The 18,492-nt window shown below is 40.7% G+C and overlaps 1 protein-coding gene across 5 annotated transcripts in view; it reads right to left on the reverse strand.

Annotated features, from left to right (window-relative positions):
• Positions 1 to 18,492, reverse strand: part of GLIS1 (GLIS family zinc finger 1) — a 204,017-nt gene that overhangs the window by 185,010 nt on the left and 515 nt on the right. Inside the window, exons 2-3 of one of the 5 annotated variants that reach the window (XM_081010662.1) lie at positions 16,395 to 16,444; positions 9,906 to 10,316 (exon numbers count right to left, since the gene is read on the reverse strand). In XM_081010662.1, coding sequence (XP_080866788.1) covers positions 9,906 to 10,245 — 340 coding nt within the window. In that variant the 5' untranslated portion in view covers positions 10,246 to 10,316; positions 16,395 to 16,444. Of the gene's footprint in view, positions 1 to 9,905; positions 10,317 to 12,064; positions 12,355 to 16,394; positions 16,445 to 18,492 lie in introns of those variants that run through there. The other 4 variants (XM_081010664.1, XM_081010663.1, XM_081010661.1 and 1 more) reach the window with 4 other exon arrangements.

Genomic DNA, 18,492 nt, shown 5'->3' on the forward strand with positions numbered 1-18,492 from the left:
GCCAGGACCCTAAACCAAATTCAAACAACTTCAAAGAACACCCCCCCCCCCAAAATCAAGAAATGCTTCCATGGGAGCCACAAGAAAGTGTATCCCTGCCATAGGATTAAATAATATATTTTTTTCCTTCCTAGGCTTGGCATTTCTTGGGTGTAAGCTCACACCCACATCTATATACCGTAACTGCAATTTGCTATTGCTAAATGACCTATACAGAATCATAGACTGGATGTGGTAACTGCATTCCACATACATTGGTGGTCATGCATATATTTTCTGCGCACCTGACACTGCTTTATCACATACTGTACTGTCATATACTATTTCTGGTATTACCTCTTTCTCTCTTCCCTACCCCAATGCATCATGGATCCCTTTCTCTCCTTCACACTATTGCAGCCAGTTTTCCCTTCAGAGTGAGTCTATTCATATAGTTTTCCCGCACATCCTTTCTGCTCTGCTTTTGTTGGAGAATTGAGCTTTTTTAACATCTCAGGAAATAAGAAGTACCTCATATCTGTAAAACTGATTTATTTTTCTTTAATGAAACCAACTCTGCATTTTGCCAGGAAAACCAAAGTTTCTCTGGTGACCAAAATCTAAAATCAAACCTAAAATAAAAAGTTTCAAACATCTGATTCACTTAGCAGTCAGCAGAGCAAGCTCAAATGGAGCTTAGCAGGATTTTTGGAATGTCTTAAAAATGTGTGACTAACTCAACTTCTAAAGAGGTTATTTGCGCGTTAGATTTTTGGTCTCCCCACAGAAAAAAAAACATTGGAGTAAATTGCAGGCTGTGATGTTAGTGGCAAGGTAAAAAGTTATTGCAACAGGAACATCTTTACAATTCAAAGAGACAATTGGGGGGGGGGATCAGCTTTTGTTGACCTTTAAAACATTAGGAAAAGGAATGGAAAGATGATCAGCAACTTCTCACCTAAGAAGCCCAAGCTTTGCTTGTAGTAAAAAGTTTAATATGCCCCTGTCCATGCCCAAGTAGATAGAAGGCTCTCTCTTTCTCCTTTCCTCTTCCTCTTTCTCTTTCTCTCCCTGAGGTACATAAGGGCTTGCAAAAGTAACATTGCTGTGACTCATAGAAAAGCCAGGCTTGAGGAAAAAACATCTGATGAGGCCTAACTGAGCACAGAAATGGGAAAACTGCCTGATATGGGACAACCACCACCTGCAGTGCAGCTTCTTAGAAACTGAGTTTTATACGCCATGCCATGGTGATGCCACTAAAAACAAGCATCCCAGTGAAGTTCCACACATCTGTCCCACAGTAAAGTCATGTGTATCATCATACTGTTGGTTGTCCTTAGGAAACTCACACTGCCAACAACAGAAAATGGCTTACTGTGACCACACAAACATGCTGGCTCCTAGACAGGAAGTCATATCCCTTTGCTTCTCCCTGGCCTTTACGTCAACACAGCACAGCACAGCTGCAAAGTCAAGGTTTGTATTAGTGTGCCATCCAACCCAGAGGTCATGGTCTCTCTTCCTTGGCTACAGATCTTGGTTAAGGAGGAGCAACTTTAATGATTATCCCAGGTTCGACCAAACCTTGACTTAGCTGCCATGGTTACCTAAAAAAACCAAGAAGAGCAAAGCAACTACAATTTCCTCCTTGGGAGCCAGCATATTCACACTAAGCCATGGCCAATAATTTTTTTGTGGGGGGACAAGGAAATCATATCACGTGATGAATTGCTTTCGTGTTAAGGTATTTCCGTCAGATATAGGGAGGACCGCTACAGAGGTGGCAGCCCATATAGCAGGTAACTTGGTTGTACAGAGGCTTCAAAGATGCATTGGACTAGTTTACCCAACCAATAAATAATAATAATAATAATAGTTATTACCTAAGAATAATAGGGTGGGTCCTGAAAACACACATCTCGGGTGTCAAAGACCAGGGTAAAAAGGAGTTACCAAAAGTTGTAGATTGAAGAGTCTATGCACACTTCTGTGGGAATTCCACACCAGGGGCAGCCACAGAGAATGCTCTCTCCTAGGCCTGCACCACCCCAAACTTCTGAGGGAGATGGAACTATCAAAACAGCTCCCTATGCTGGTCTTAACACCCATTAGGGTCTATAGGGAAGAAGGTAGTCTCTGATATATCGTCTTTGTTAGTAAAAAAAGGCAAGGATAATGTGGTATCATAGAAGCTACGCAGACTCTTCTCATTACTCCCTCAATTTTAGCTTTAGGTTGAAACATCAAGAGAAAAAGTGGGTGTGTGGAAATTTTCCAGCTAGAAATCCTTCCTATGAATATCACCCAGTATAATCCACTAACTGGGAGTATATTTTTGAGGTGGGGGTGTCTAAGTTTTTTTTTTTTTTTACAAGTCCAATCTAAACTAGAGTGGCATATAAAACAAGGAAGTTATTAAGCAATATGAAAACAAAGCTGAATGTGTAAGAAAACAGGATGTCAACCCACGGTCCATATTGTTGCCTCACTGACGTCAATGGCAAAGTCACTCTTTATTTCAGATGTTGTTGTTGTTTAGTCATGCCCGACTCTTTGTGAACCCATGGACAGTAGGAACAAAATAAAGTCATATTTGCTGCCAATGTTCCCCAGTCCATCAGGGGTGAGGATTTCGCAAAGCGCTCAAAGCTCAATTCTCCTCTTTGAAGACAACAATAATTCCCTTTGATTTAAAATGGAAGCAGTTGCAGCAACCCTGAGCACGTGTATAAATACTACTGTAAGAAACTCTCTTGGGGAACCAGTAGGAAATCCATCCATCTCATTCTTCTTTGTAATCCACACAAACCACAAAGTCATCTGCCTGGCACACACAGGGCAAACCAAGGTTTTCATAAAAAAGGGTTAAGGAGGTTGGGTGGTCTATTTTAGCAGAAGCTAAGGAACAACTTGCCTTGTTCAAATGCTATTCCAATACCATTTTCTGTTTCCCTTTGGGGTTACTCACCATACATGGGACAATTCCAGGAAAGAGCAAATTCTATCAGGGGTTCACCGATGCCTTGCCCTCAGTGCAGGAGTCAGATTAAATTAAACCCAGCTGCTGCAGCAATAGGATAGAGGAAGAGCCGAAAATCCAAGAACTTTAAAATGTGTGCAGAATTAGTCCTATTCTCATGTAAATCACTTTCAAAAGCATTATGTTTTTTTATATAAGTCAATGTGAGATGTTTATTATTATATTTTTTAAAAAAGAAAACTGCACCACCCTGCTCTGCTTCCTTTGGTCCGATAGCTCTGAAGTGTGCCACTCATCCCTCCCAGCAAAATATCCCATTTCATAAACCTGCTCCTAGATATCTGAAACGACACATCATTAAGCGCTTAGCTTTAGGCATCCAACATTCCAAAGAATTTAAACATATTATAAAGAAACCTGGACCACGTTAAGCATGAAGAACTTAAGTGCACATCCATCTAGAGAAGCGTTTCATTTCTTATTTGGCAGTTATGCCACTGTCAATCTTAAACAAGGAAAAATATATTTGCAACAAAACCAATTGGGATCTTTTACTTGAAGCAACCAAAAGCAACCTAGGCTTTGATAGTGGGTATGATTAAATTTCATTTCTATGATGCACTTTAATTGTTGTTGGGTTGTTGTTGTTTTTCCCCAAGGATTGGCGGCTTTAGTTTTTAAGCTACTTCACTTCCATAAAACATGAAATAGCAGTGAATCACTGGAACACATTGGCAGTAAAGTTTAGGCCTTACAGTATGTGCTGGGAAGTTACTTGGCTTCACTGTTTCACCATATATTAATCTTCTTGTACGTACCATAACTTGTAAAACTGTATGATTACATAAAGATTATTATTTTATGAAAGGTTAGTCATTGATTTACACATTGGATTCTCTTTGTCTTAGCCAGTATGCCTAACTTCTTCAGACCTGGAAGGCAGGCAAAATACATCATCTACTATTATACATATTTCTACTAAGTATTAAAATACCAGATCCCAAGAGTCACATTTCATATAGTTCAGCAATGTTCCAGAATAAACCAAGTCTTCAACCCCTTAAGAGCTTAAAATAACAGCAATTGAAATATGCATTAAAAAGTTAGTTTTATGGTATTTGCTGATGTCTTCTTAGGGCCACCCTCCCTCCCCAAAGTAAAACATGCAAATGCACACAAGAATTACATTATTTTTCTTCTTACATCAAGATTCTTCCTATTATCTGTAAATCCTTCATAATCAGGTATCCCTTTGATTTTTTTTTTTTTTTAATCATTTGCCTAATCCTTGAAACAAATTTACAAATCAGATTTATTCCGCTGCTGGGCTTTTTATTAGGAAATCATGTAAAACTATCAAAGACCTATTCAAGCATAGCAATACAAAAGGTCAATCAACATCAACCAGCAACATCAAACTTTACAATATTTATTTTAATGTACTGATTGGCCAGATAGAGCTTGGCTCATTACTTTGCAATGGTTTGAATAAGTTCTTGCAATTCGTAAATACACAAAACCACATGAAAATTGAAACAGCATAAGTTGGAGCTATTTCGTACAGCAGTATTTTTCCCAGTAACTGTCAGTGATGAATCATCATTTAATAAAACACAAATTAAACCACAGAAAAGGGGGAGGGGAATACTTTTGCCAGCTTACCAGTGAAGCATGTGTCGTACAAATAAGAAAGCATTCACACATACTGGATGCCTTAAAAGTGTAAGAGAGTGGGCAGAAAACTTGGCAGCTAGTCTTCAAAGGTATTTAAGTCCAAACCTAAAGGCAAAACTGGAATTGAATTTAGATTAAATGGTCTTTGGCTTTTCACATGCCAAAAAGGGTAGTGGGAGAACTCTTGCTATTTCATTACATTAAGGGGGGAAATTGGACGCCTTTAAACCCAATCAATTTTAATGCAATAAATGCATATTTTAAAGTAATTTGTGGCACACAATTTTTATACACCGTCTTTGGGATTGTGGGAAAGGAATGCATTTTCCCAAATGCAAACTCCATCACAGCATCCGTTGCAACAGCGATTGTCAGGCTGCATATGGCTTGCATGGCTGTAGGGACTAACTATTATATTAGCCTCATATCCATTAGTGCACAGGTTCCCAAACTTTAGTCCACAGACCACTTCATTCAGGTGATCTGTAATCTGTAAAAATACAACTGAAAATCATGCAGCATCTAGCACATCACATTATAATTGCTACAACATGAAGAAAAATTATTAAGTGGTCCATTGGGACCCATAGTAATTTCCAAGTGCTCTGCGGACATAAACATTTGGGAACTGCTACATTAGTACAAGCAACATTCTCCCTGATCCCCAACTCTCCATCATTTTATGAATGTCTATTATTTAGAAATACGATAATACCTTTCTGCACAGTCTGTATAGACACACAGGCTAGTAAAACATTTTCATGTGCTAACTTCTGTGAGTTTGTTCATTAGATTGTCTTACAATCAGCAGCTATGATAACACTAATGATTTTACATCTCTGAGGCTCCCCTCCATGGGTTATACTATGGATTGCTGGCAGGATCCACAAAGCTCAATTACTTGAAATTCAATAAAACAGTATTATTTGCTTAGACTGACAGTCCCAGCAAGCTTTGGATAATGAGAAATTCTGGAAAATCAAATTCAGGTTTGAAGAAAGAGGAAGATTATGATGTGGTTGGCTGCAGCCCATGACCTAGAGTTTATTGTCAGTTAGACAGTTGGTAGACTATGCCCCTTTCTGAGCAAGTCCTCCAGTAACTGCAAGTGTAGAGGGATTTTGATCCAACAGGAAAACTTCAATCTACCCCCTACCTAGCTGGTCCTGTTTTTGAAATAGCACCTGGTGTGGCACAGCTGGTTAAAAAAGAGACTGCCAACTGGCCAGCAACGTTATTGAAATGGAGCTTCAGAAACTAACACTGATAAATCAAATGTAACAAGTTGCACAAAGGATGGAGCAAGCTATGAAGGAATACTTTCTGAGTACAGTGGTACCTCGGGTTACATATGCTTCAGGTTACATACGCTTCAGGTTACAGACTCCACTAACACAGAAATAGTACTTCAGGTTAAGAACTTTGCTTCATGATGAGAACAGAAATTGTGCTCCAGCAGCACGGCAGCAGCAGGAGGCCCCATTAGCTAAAGTGGTACTTCAGGTTAAGAACAGTTTCAGGTTAAGAATGGACCTCCAGAACAAATTAAGTACTTAACCCAAGGTACCACTGTACTGGAGAAATCACACACATACACACCCCTACCTTAAAATTGTATCAGTTTCCCTCCACCAAGGCTGTGTGAGATTAGCCAAAGAATGAGTGGACTATCTGCAAATGACACCAGTCTGCTCCAGGAGTCCCATTTCTATTTGTAAAATATCTCCATCCATGTCATTGTACTCAGTGTCTTCACTAAGTTTAGACAATGAAAGGACAGTGGGCAGGTGTGATGGGGGTCTATGTACTGTATGAGCACAGAGGGCATGTACTTGCAAGACCTCAGAAGAGTATTATCTATTCTAATCAGAAAACACCATAATAGGATAAATTTCAACAACAGCCCGTACGAAAGGTAGATTATCTCCTACAAAATGACAGGAGTCGCTTCTTCTAATTAATGTGGCTATATCTTTATTTTCGTAAACACTATTATGAAGAAATTGTATAAGACAATTGAAAGAAGGCATATTCTCTGATGCTACAAGGTAGCACACCTACACAGGTGAAGAGAAAAGGTAGACAGCCTATATGCTGAATAAATCCGACATCAAGAACAGCCAGGCTGTTTTTTTGTTGTTTTTTTTAGAAAGTTCAGAATCTTCTTTTCCACAGTGAATAGCATTTCTGAGCAAGTCCTCATAAATGCCCAAATACTCAGAAATGTTTTGAGAAAGCTTAGCAGACCAACTGCTTTTATTATTAACATATAACTTCAAATATTTACAGGCACGCCAAGCAAAATATTGTGACTCCCAGGATTTGCCCAAAATGTTTTAGCTCTACGAAGCTTGAGGTATCAGCAAACCTTTGCTGTGAATTTTCCAGGACAATCCGTACCTCAGCAGTAAATGTTCGTGAGAGCCACAACTGGATTTCAACAGTCATAGCTGAACTTCAGCTCGCTGAAGCAAGCCTGTTAATTTAATGTGTAGATATTTATTTTATTTTTAATTTTAGATGGTGAGAAGCTGCTTGCATATCACCCTAATCACCTTGATTTCATAGCACAAAGCTCATACTGTATAGTGTAGTGGCCAAGAGTGAGTCAGGAAATCTCTGGTTCAAATATCACCTCAGCTGTGACCTTCTTAGCTAGTCTCACCTACAGTCCTCCTATGAACAATACCAGGGATACTCTTATTGTTATTGCTTGCATATTCTTAATGTATAAAGCACTGAACAACTCAGAAACAGGTTACTTGAAAGTCTACCTGCTCCTGTACATCATCTGGGGGAAATTCTACTTGTGGCACCTCATCCTACAGAATATCATAGGGCAGTGACCTGAAAACAAGAATTTTTTGCTACTATCCCTGCACTGTGTAATGCCCTTCCCTCTGCCATATGTGAGAGGGAGCCAACAACTGCTTCAGATATCTTTTCCTGACCCATAAGATTGGACCCTACCTTACACATCTGAATCCTCTGGATTGCTGTTTTATTCACTTTAATATGTTTTATGTGGGTTAGTATTATATTATTATTATTTGATTTATTACCCACCCTTTACTCTTAAGGTCCCAAGACAGCTTACAACATTAAAACAGAACATTACAACACTATATTAAAAACAGTTCATAATTTAATGTTTTAATTATATTTTGTTTTTAGACTGTACACTGCTTAGAATTTTTGAAATATTCAGTTCATCAATGCTTTTAAATGAATAAATAATATTTAGCTTTGCAAGCGACTGTAATGGTTATTGAGCTAGAATATGCAAAATGGTATGAATACCCACCTGAAATAATTCTATCCATAAACATTCACTGGCTCACACATTATTTTAGGACCATTAATAGCCACATTCACACAAGCACTAAGTCAAACCACATTCACACAAGCACTAAGCAACTACACTAAGGTTTGGGCTTAGTGTTATCACCAAACACGGGATCATGCTTAAGCTCTCTCCCCTCCTTAACTATGATCTGTAGCCAAGGCTCGTTCTTGATTGTTCAGCTGCAGATTAGTTATGTAGAATTAGGTGCGAATTTACTTAATTTCATGGCAAGTCATTTAGGTACCTACTTCTCTTCCTCTGGGACCTAGATGCTAGACTCTGAGCAAAACGTTCAAAGGAAAGACCTCATCAACTAAAAAGTTGATGAATTTAGATTTATATACTGTACCAGAAAGAAAGAAAATGGATACAATGACAGCATCCTTTAGAATTTTTCTGGCTAGTACACCAATTCTTGAAACACCTGTGGTAAGCCTTCTGCCCAGAAAGACAGCTGAAAACCTCCTGAACCAAGCTATTGTAAATCACCAGTTCAAAGCCACCACATGAATACTTTGAGGCTCCTACTCCAGATCCTTTACACCTCTGTCCCAACTTTCTTCTTGCTCAAGCAGTCCTTTATGGAGAACATTGCCATTGCGCTTTTTGAAGAAGAAAAAACAGGATACCTGTGTGAAGACGTTAGATGCTATCATCTCTGCTACATTTTGCTGCATCACTTCAATAACATCACTTCTTAGAGGACAGATATTATCTCCCACCAAACAGTTTCATTTTTGACAAGTCTGTGTGCGCCAGCAGATAAACCTGAGACCTGACATATAATTAAATTTTTAGAAAGCAAACCTTTTTATTTCAGCAGGCACTTGAAGGAGACAAAACTGACATCTTGTTTTTCTTGCTGCTTTTTAAGGATTTTTCTGGAAGGTTTTAAATTGTGTTTCATTTTTCTAATACTTTATCCTTAATTGTATACTATTGGCCATCTCTTTTGAGATGAAACAAAGAGTTCTCACACTTCAGTTTCAGCCGTTTTAGTACGAAAAAGGAAGCACTGACAAATGCTACCACTCTGGGTACTGTTTTCCATTGCAAATTATGTACAGTACTCCCCATTCTTGCTATGAAGATTTCCATGGGATAAATCAGACTGCTTTCTTTCATCCTAGATTTCAGAGTTGGTACACACTGAATTAGCAAATTAGAGTCAGCCCATGTACACATTTGAAAAGCCCCAACGCGTTTACATGTTATCAGACCTCCTACTGAAAAATCTTCCTTTCAAATCCCATTGTACTATAGTCCTCATCACTCAGACTCACTTCCACATTTTTAGAATGAAAATATTGCTCATCTACTCACAAGATTTAAACAATAACTTAATAATAAATATATTCAGCACCTTGCAATGAAAGATGACACAAAACTATTATTAATGAAGCATAAGTGAGGCATTTTGAAAGCAGAAACTTTACAAGCCAAATAGGAAATAAGTTTGCATGGCCATATTTGTCTCTCAAGTAAACAATACTGGCTATAACATGCTTAGTTTTCAAACACCAAAAACCATGCCAGACACTTAAGATGGCGACAGTTTCATTTTCTCTTGAAATCAAGAGAGAGGGCAATAACTAACTAAACTAACCTTACTACACCCACAAATACGGAACGAAGAAGAAATTAGAGTGTTTTCTCTCTTTTCTGACACGGTGCCTATACAGCACTGTCTGCACATATTTTTCAGAACTTGGTCTTGCTATTTCTTTCAAGTATCGATGACTAACTAGGCCATCTACAAGGGAAGTCTGGTTTAAATTGTCTTGTGGTGAGAAGGTGAAGGAAAACTGCCAAGCTAACAAATAAATTAAGTGAATAAAAAAAGCAAATAGCATCCTGAGAAACAAGGAAGGAAAAGGAGACCACAGATAAAATATTTCACAGTTCATGCACTTTATTACTCACCCTTTTGCTGGAAATACTCTCTGCCAGTTTTAGGGCATCGTGTCTCTTGTGTCCTTTGCAGAATAGGAAGTCTCTCAAATATGCTAGGTCTTTTGGGAAAGAGATCTAGCAGAGGCACTGGCAGTTCAGGTGGGATCTGCTGAGCTTCAGTGCTGTCACCACCATTGCTGACAGTTATTTTAAAGGACATCTGGGAATTCAAAAAAGCTCGACTGCTATTTGAACAGCTACCTTGGGGCAGCTCCTTCATAGGCATGACTTGGCGTTTGTCAAGGACTTCAAAGAACGCTGCACTGCTGCTGCTGCTGGACTTCGGATAATCTGCCACTTCATAGTGCATATTGATGCCCCTCTACTGGAGGGGCTCCCTTCCAAGTCTCCTACATCAAGTGGAGCAAGAAATGTTGAAGTCTGTCAACAGATTAAATGTTGATTAGCATTCTTTATTTACTTCAGGTATGGAAACAGACACAATTGCCTATAGCAAGCAACAAATCACCTCTAGATGATCAGGAAGTACAAGTTTTCTAATCTAGAAGACAGCTGGCTGGTTGGTTTCAATTTTGGACCATCAGTCTACCATAAATGACTAGCAGATTAGAATGCAAGTAAGCAAACTGACAGTAACACTTCTGTGGGCAGCAACATTTGTGGGCTTCCAGAGGAGTATGCATATGAGGCTGCAATCCTGCACCTACTTACTGAGGAACACACCCTACTCAATAGGATTTAATTATGAGTAGACATCTATGGGATTACAGTGTCAGTCATTCTGTAGTAAAAATATTCTCCACAATAGATGTGTAATGTATTGCAGCATCAGCTTTTATAGGGTAGAGCCCACTACAAGATACAGATTTATAAGCAAGAGTAAACCCTATTTTCTAACTAATTTAAATAAAGAAATAAGATGTCTATTTCCAAAATATTTCATTTATTCATTTTTAACATTTTACCATAATTCTGTCACTCAGTACCAGAAAAAATATTGATCATGCATGGCAGAAGTTTATCAAGAGGTATCACTGAAAGACGTGACCATTTAGACCATAGGATGATCCTTATCCTCAACTAGGCAAACTCAGATTTGCATAGATTGTGGCTAGCAAAGTCTCACCAACAGCCGGTCTTTGGAGATGGGAATTCCAAAATCAAATTAATCCTTTCAACCCCAATAGAATGTGGCAATTAAATATTTACAGCCATGGAAAGCATCATTTAGCAGCATGTGCCCTTCTTGATCTCACACCCCAGTACACATTCCAGTCAAACATTCCAAAAGAAGAATTCCTTTATAAATCTTAAAATCCATGGGGATCCGTAAATAACATCTATGCAACGTATTGGCTTGTGCATTGGCTAGCGCATTCAGCCTATTGTCCAATGAAGTGTAAATCAGATGCTTATTTTTTTACAGAGAACAATAAATACCAGGCAGGAAAGACTGCAAAGTATTTTGTTGTGGCTAGAAGCTTGGAAGCAATGGGAAGTTTGGGGATTTGTTAGGTTTTGCTAACAGATGAATGTAAGTTTCCCTACAACGCTACCCTTGGTCTTCTTATGGGGGGAAGGGGAGAGGGACTCTTAATGTTTTGCTCCTACTGATTCTTTCACTTCTGCCTGACAAAGCGCAATGGCCAAGACTGCAGCAGAACTTCGTTTATTTTAAAAAAAAGCAAGTTGCATTTCTGAATTTGTTGAAACAGCACGATTAGCGAAGAACGCACCACTCTCTCAGAATGCAGAACTGCCTTCCCGCTGCCTTTGGGCGCTTTTAACTTTTGCGGGGAATCCTAAGCGCCTGCACTGCTGAGCGAAGAGTTCTGCTGCAGCCGAAAACTTGCTACCTGCATTTTAGAGCGATATAACAAAATTTAGCCTCGCTAAAGTGGAGGCGGGGGGGGGGGGTGCCGGCAGGCAATAATCACTGCACGGGTCCGCATGTTTCCAGGGCAGCCTCGCCGAAGGAACTTCAGGGAGCTCTTAACGCCCAACTCCTCCAAGCAGCCAAGGGCAGAAAAAGAGGCTCCCCGCCGGGAATTAGCTAAAGAGACCAGAACTCTGCCTTTGGAACCCACGCCAGGTGGAGAGCATCTCAATTAGGCAGGCATACGCACTCCCCTGCAGGTGAAAAGCCGGATCCTCCCCATGCCCCCTACCTGCCGGAGTCTGTCCCGGGAGACGATGCTGCCGTCTCAACAACTGCATCGCTGGAAGAGCTCCGACGGCGATCGCTGCTCTCCGCCTTGCGCCGTCGTAGCTTCTCCAGCCGCTCGGCGTTGCCTCTAATGCCGGGCGCCTGATTGAAGGCAGCCGCGGTCATTGCCCTTCCAAGGCGCCGGTGGCTGAGGAAGCCCAGCCCCTGAGTCAGATCGGGCGGAGAGGAACCGCCCCTTCGGGGCTGGGATGGGCGGCGAGCGTGCAAGGGCCAGCGAAGGGACACGCGTGTGCAAAGGAGCGCACGCCGGCACGTGGCGGCGCAAAGCTATCCTCGCTCGCTCCTTCTTGCCCGGGTTTGCGAGTGCATCAGTGGACATCTTATTTAGCCAGCTGAGCTATCCAGACATGCCCATCAAGGTGATCTGCAGGATATCGGAATTACGCCCCTAAAATGCAGCTGTAATTCTTTCTCTTCTTTCTTTCGTTTCTGCTCTCTCTTTTTACGGAAGAAATTGAGCACACTTGTTTTTATTCATGTTGCAGCGGTATCGCCGTTTCCAACTACAGTACCTGCATTTTGTTCCACTGGAAAAGGCGATTCGTCATTTCCCAGATAGCCTTTGTAATTATAGTAGCCCAGATCGCAGCTACACACACAATGGGATTGGTATTTTGTGGACAGAGTTGGCATAAATATACATAAACTTTAAAATAGCAGAGGACTGAATTTTGCTGAAACAGAGTAACAAGCTACTTCTCTGGAATTTCTCACTACACTGAACAAAACACTCACGCGCTGTTCCTGAACACCAGCAGAGTTTGCCACAATGTTTATGGAAAACAGCGTATATTGCAAAAGAAGCTTATGTAGATCACAGACTACTTTGATGCATGAAGCATAACAAAATCATAATATATGGATTTTGTAGCCCCACAGGGAGTATATCCTGGACCTAGGCAAAATGAGGTGGTATTCAGTGCCGGTCCTACTCCAAGTAGACCCACTGAAGTTACTAAACATGACTAGTTTAGGCTCATTAATTTCAGCGGGACTACTCTGAGGAGCACTTGGGTTGTTTACAACCCATTGTTCCATTCACTGTATTTCAAGAAAGACTGGAAAGCTCGCACTTTGTATTCTTGAGTAAAGCACAATGCTGATTTCTTCGTTAAGGGTTGCATTATGGAGTTTGCATTATGGAGACAAGTATTAAGACCTATTCAATAAATAACTGATTACAATATTCTTAAGGATCCTTTTAAAACTTGCTTTACTTGGGAAAGGTAGAGAACATGCTTTGCATGGCAGGGAAGGGGCACCAGTGAGATCTCAGTGGGCAACACCTTGTGAGCTTCCTCCACCTGAGATGACTGCTTCACCCTGCTCATGGGTAGGCTGGCACTGACCCCTTTGCCAATTCACTGTAAAGAACAGGTCTTCACAAAAGCAGGCTGTATCCATTTTCATCAAGTTTCACTTAAATCTCTGTACAGCTAAGGGAAGCTAACCAAAGCCAATACGTAAAGATAAGGGCTGGATATAAAAAGGGTTGTGTACCGGTATATATATTTAGAGAGAGAGAAAGAGAGAGAGAGAGAGAGAGAGAGAGAGAGAGAGAGAGAAATGAGCATATCTAGCATCTATAAATATATTATTTTCTCTTTCCAAATCAAAGACACCCAGTCAATAGATAGGAACAGCTATATTTTGCTAAGTCAGACCATTGGTTCATCTATCTCAGTATTTTCTTTACTGATCGCAGTGACTATCTAGGGTTTCAGATGTTACATTCCCAGCCCTATCTGGTGATGGCAGGGCTTGAACATGGGACCTTCTGCATTCAAAGTAGTTGCCCTGCAATGAGCTAGAGCAGGCATAGGCAAACTCGGCTCTCCAGATGTTCTGGGACTACAGTTCCCACCATCCCTAACCACTAGTCCTGTTAGCTAGAGATCATGGGAGCCTTTTCTGTGGCTGCTTCCATATTGTAGAATTCGCTCCCAAGAGAGACTAGATTGGCTATGTTTTCCTTCCGCTAACAGGCGGGCCTTCCTATTAAAGGTGGGCCTCTGAAAACTAAGGTACAAACGATGCTGATGACTGGGTTGCTGTCAGGGCAAACTGTATTTTAATTGCTGGTTCTAAATGAGTTCTGATATATTTTAATTATTGCTTTTAACCTGTTTACTTTGTATTTTATAAAGTAGCTTGGGAGAAAGGCAGGATATAAGTACATTAAATAATAACAATAGCCAGGTTACATTAAAGTACAGTGGTACCTCGGGTTGCAGACGCTTCAGGTTACAGTCTCGGCTAACCCAGAAATAGTACTTTAGGTTAAGAACTTTGCTTCAGGATGAAAACAGAAATCGTGCAGCGGCAGTGCGGTGGCAGCGGGAGGCCCCATTAGCTAAAGTGGTGCTTCAAGTTAAGAACAGTTTCAGGTTAAGAATGGACCTTCAGAACAAATTAAGTTCTTAACCCAAGGTAAAGGTACCCCTGCCCGTATGGGCCAGTCGTGTCCGACTCTAGAGTTGTGCACTCATCTCACTTTAGAGGCCGGGAGCCAGCGCTGTCTGGAGACACTTCCGGGTCACGTGGCCAGCGTGACGAAGCTGCTCTGGCGAGCCAGCACCAGCGCAGCACACGGAAACGCCGTTTACCTTCCCACTATAAAGCGGTACCTATTTATCTACTTGCACTTAGGGGTGCTTTCGAACTGCTAGGTGGGCAGGAGTTGGGACCGAAAGACGGGAGCTCACCCTGCTGCGGGAATTCGAACCGCCGACCATACGATCGGCAAGTCCTAGGCACTGAGGTTTTACCCACAGCGCCACCCAAGGTACCACTGTAATTAAATTAGCTATGGATATCACCTACCCATTCAGCACCCATTATACCAATTTACCTAATTTTTGCCATTTTCCCCCCAATGTTACATACTCTGCCTCCAAGGTCCCCACTGGTTCCCTGGTATAAAAAGTGGCTTTAAGCACCATTCTACATAAAAATTGGGCTAGGATACAGAAAGAGAAGAGAGGTTTTTTTAATTGCTTTAAATAATCTCACCCTCCCAAGAAGAGATGGCTTGTCCACCAAGGAATCAAAAGAATGCTACCATGTTCTTTTTAGACTTTTATTTTCTGGGCTTGTTCTAGTTGCCTAGGAAAAACTATTAACTTAATAAGCTTGGGAGCAATTGTCCTCGAGGAACCACTATACAGGTTCAAAACACATTAGAACTGTTGAAATCCATTATGCAGCAACTTGACTTTACCTCTAAATTTCCCCCCCTATGGTCCTGTTTTACAGCTGGGGACCAAATTGCTCTTCCCCATATCAACAGAACATCTTTCGAAAAGTGTGGACAACCTGTAGCCACTCTTAGTTACACATGCCAACTTATCTTTCCTAGTCAGCAGCTATCACACATGTTGCATGATCACTAACAGAAAGGAAGGAGAATATCTACAAAAATAATCTTAATAAGGTAGACTGTCTTTTAAAATTACAATGAAATGCTTATTTATTTAATAAGTTGATGGTAATGATGATTAGATTATCGCTTTTCAGAAAGCCTAATTATACATTACAAAAACTCCAGTGCAGCTTAAATAACAACAAAAAAACCCTGAAGCAGTTTAGGGAGCAATGAACTGGGATAAGAAAAGTGGCAAAGGGAAGGGTGAGCAACCCTTTACCTGCTGTTATAAAATACCTGTTATAATACTCCAAATCACTCTCACCCCACTCCATAGGGTTCCAAACAAGTTCAAGTGCTCCACAGACATTACCCCCATAAGCTTTCTTCCCTGATGCATGTTTACAAGGTCCCATATAATCAGTGGGATTTGCTCATGAGTAACATGCCTAACACCATAAACACTACTTACAGTCCCTATAAGATGGGTTGGTATTATTATCACTATGGTACAAACAAAATGAGATTGAGGGAATAATGTTTTATATCAGGCCATATAGTGAGTGCATGACTTAAGTAGAGGTTTGAGCAGGAGTTTCCTGGCAGCCAGCTAACATTATTAGGGCTAATGGGTAAATGGAAGATGCCACATCCATTAACAATTGTATTATTTTTGTTAAAGTAAATTGCAGGTGCACAAATCCATGCTGGGACTCTGGTTGAGAGGGGCTTTAATCATTTGCCTCTCAATGCAATGTTTATCTCTTACTTATAACAAAATGGTCTTTAGTTTCTCAGTGAAGGCCACTTCGCATATTAAATTTTGGGGCATAAAAATTAACCTCTGTGCTAAAATAGCATGTACATGAAAGGTCTAACTATGGAGTTTCTGTCCAGTTGAGTGTACCTGGTTCAGAAAGTTGATACATGCGTCTGGCACCTTCACAACTCAGGTTGCTGAAAAATAAGAGACACATATCCCTTCATTCAAATGTAAATATACACTTTTCTCTCAACACTAGGATTAATTTTCATGTCAAATAGTAATTTGGGAAGTAGCTCTGAAAACGGTACAAATTGCTAAGAGGAGACCACATAATAGGGTCACAGTATTAAGCCATGCTCTTAGTGCAGCCAGGGCCAGCCCAAGACATTTTGCTGTCTGAGGTTCAACAGCAAATGGTAATCACCACCACCATCCCAAACTGCATAGCACTCAAAGCCAGCCAAGTAATTCTGGAGCAGACAATTCCAAAAACCATCTCTCCCATTCCTGGCAGTAAAAATACAAGAATAATAAATAACAATTTGCAGCCCTTTAATGACACCCACAGTCACTTGCCTGTGGCAGCCAACTGACTGCCTAACAGTACGCCCTGTCCTGCCTGGCCTTGACAACTTGTGGTTGCCAAATGTAGCTCATCAGCCAAGTATGGTCCTGTGTGTGTGTGTGTGTGTGAGAGAGAGAGAGAGAGAGAGAGAGAGAGAGAAAGAAAGAACACACCTTGGTGCCCGCCCGAGACTGTAAAAATAGATTGTCAAATATCTGGCCAACAACAATCCATGGCTACTGGGCTGCATTTTGTTTTGATGGGGTCACAAGTAGTGCAGGCCTGGTCTGGTGTCACTGTCAACAATATCTGCACCAGATGGGTTAATAAAACGTTCAAGATAGGAGCACGCGATCTTCCAGATCTTTAGATGTTTCTGGGGCAACCCTTTATGATAAACAAATTGGCCACTTCTTTTAGAGAAGTTCTAGATGGTGATCTTAACATCCCTCTGCTTTTGGCAAAAAACAGTCTAAAGAATGTTTGAAGATTTTTGCTGAGAGGAAGATTCTGTGATAAGAGGTATTATATTATGAATAACTGAAAGTAACTGGAGAACTTTCAAACTGAATTCACCCAATGCCATACAAAGGCCAGGTATTCATCAACATCATTTTTCAAGAGAGAGAGAAACCCACTGGAGATATAGATTAAAGATTATTCTGACCAGTTCCTTTTAAGCTAAAACCCCTCAGTGTGTGTTTTATCCCAAGACAGGACTGTAGGTCAAACTGACCATGAAAGCTGGTGGTGCCATTTTGTGGTTTTCCTATCTGCAGTCTACACTGTACTGCACTTGTGGCAGGGGAACCTTCTCACATACAGTGTATCTGTGACAGTGGCAAAGGGGTGGAGATGTTTTGTACATGCTAAGCACAAACGTCATCATTGCTGCCAGTTCTAGGTGGATGTGCTTCACTTCAGATGTGGAAGAACTGAGGCAGCTTGACTGTCCTAGGCTGTTATTATATGTACACATCCATCAGCAGGAGTACACAATGAGGCAACAAGTGCACATGGTGTGTGTCGGTGTTTGTACATATAAGAGAATCAGCACTTTTCACCTTCTTTTCTGTGCCAGAAGCTGCAGCAACAATTTGCAGCCAAGTCATAGCTGTCTCTCCCCCCGCCCCGATAGTATTCAACAAAGTTTTACTCAGAGTAGACCCAATTAAATTAACAAACATGCCTAAATTAGGTTCATTTGTTTCAACAGGTCTACTGTGAGTAAAACTTAGTTGACTACCACTCACTGTGTTAAATGGGTAAAATAAAGTTCTCCTCTACCAGTGTTAGTAGGAAAAATGGATGATGAATGCTCCTTTTTTTTTAGTGGGGGGTTGTTACAAGAAAGCAAATGACAAGTGAAGAGAGGACCTCTATACCCTCTTAAACTTAAGCAAAAGGGATAACTTAAATGCACGTGGTCACTGCTGTGTGAGGGAGAGAACACTGAGGTATATGACAGCCATGTTTCTTCCTCCCAGGCCTTTTCCTGAGGTAAAGTTTTGTTATTGTTAGACATTTTTTATGATGACTTTCAGCCAAATAGCTGCCTGAGACAGCTTACAAAGGTTCATATTAAAATTCATGTCAAATTTTTAGAACAAAAATAAATAAATCCAAACGCTTTAAAATACTGTGGACTAAAAGTCAAACACATCCATGTTTCTG

This window comes from Podarcis pityusensis (assembly GCF_964106645.2).
Source record: "Podarcis pityusensis genome assembly, chromosome: 6".
In the NCBI taxonomy this organism is placed as follows: Eukaryota; Metazoa; Chordata; class Lepidosauria; order Squamata; family Lacertidae; genus Podarcis; species Podarcis pityusensis.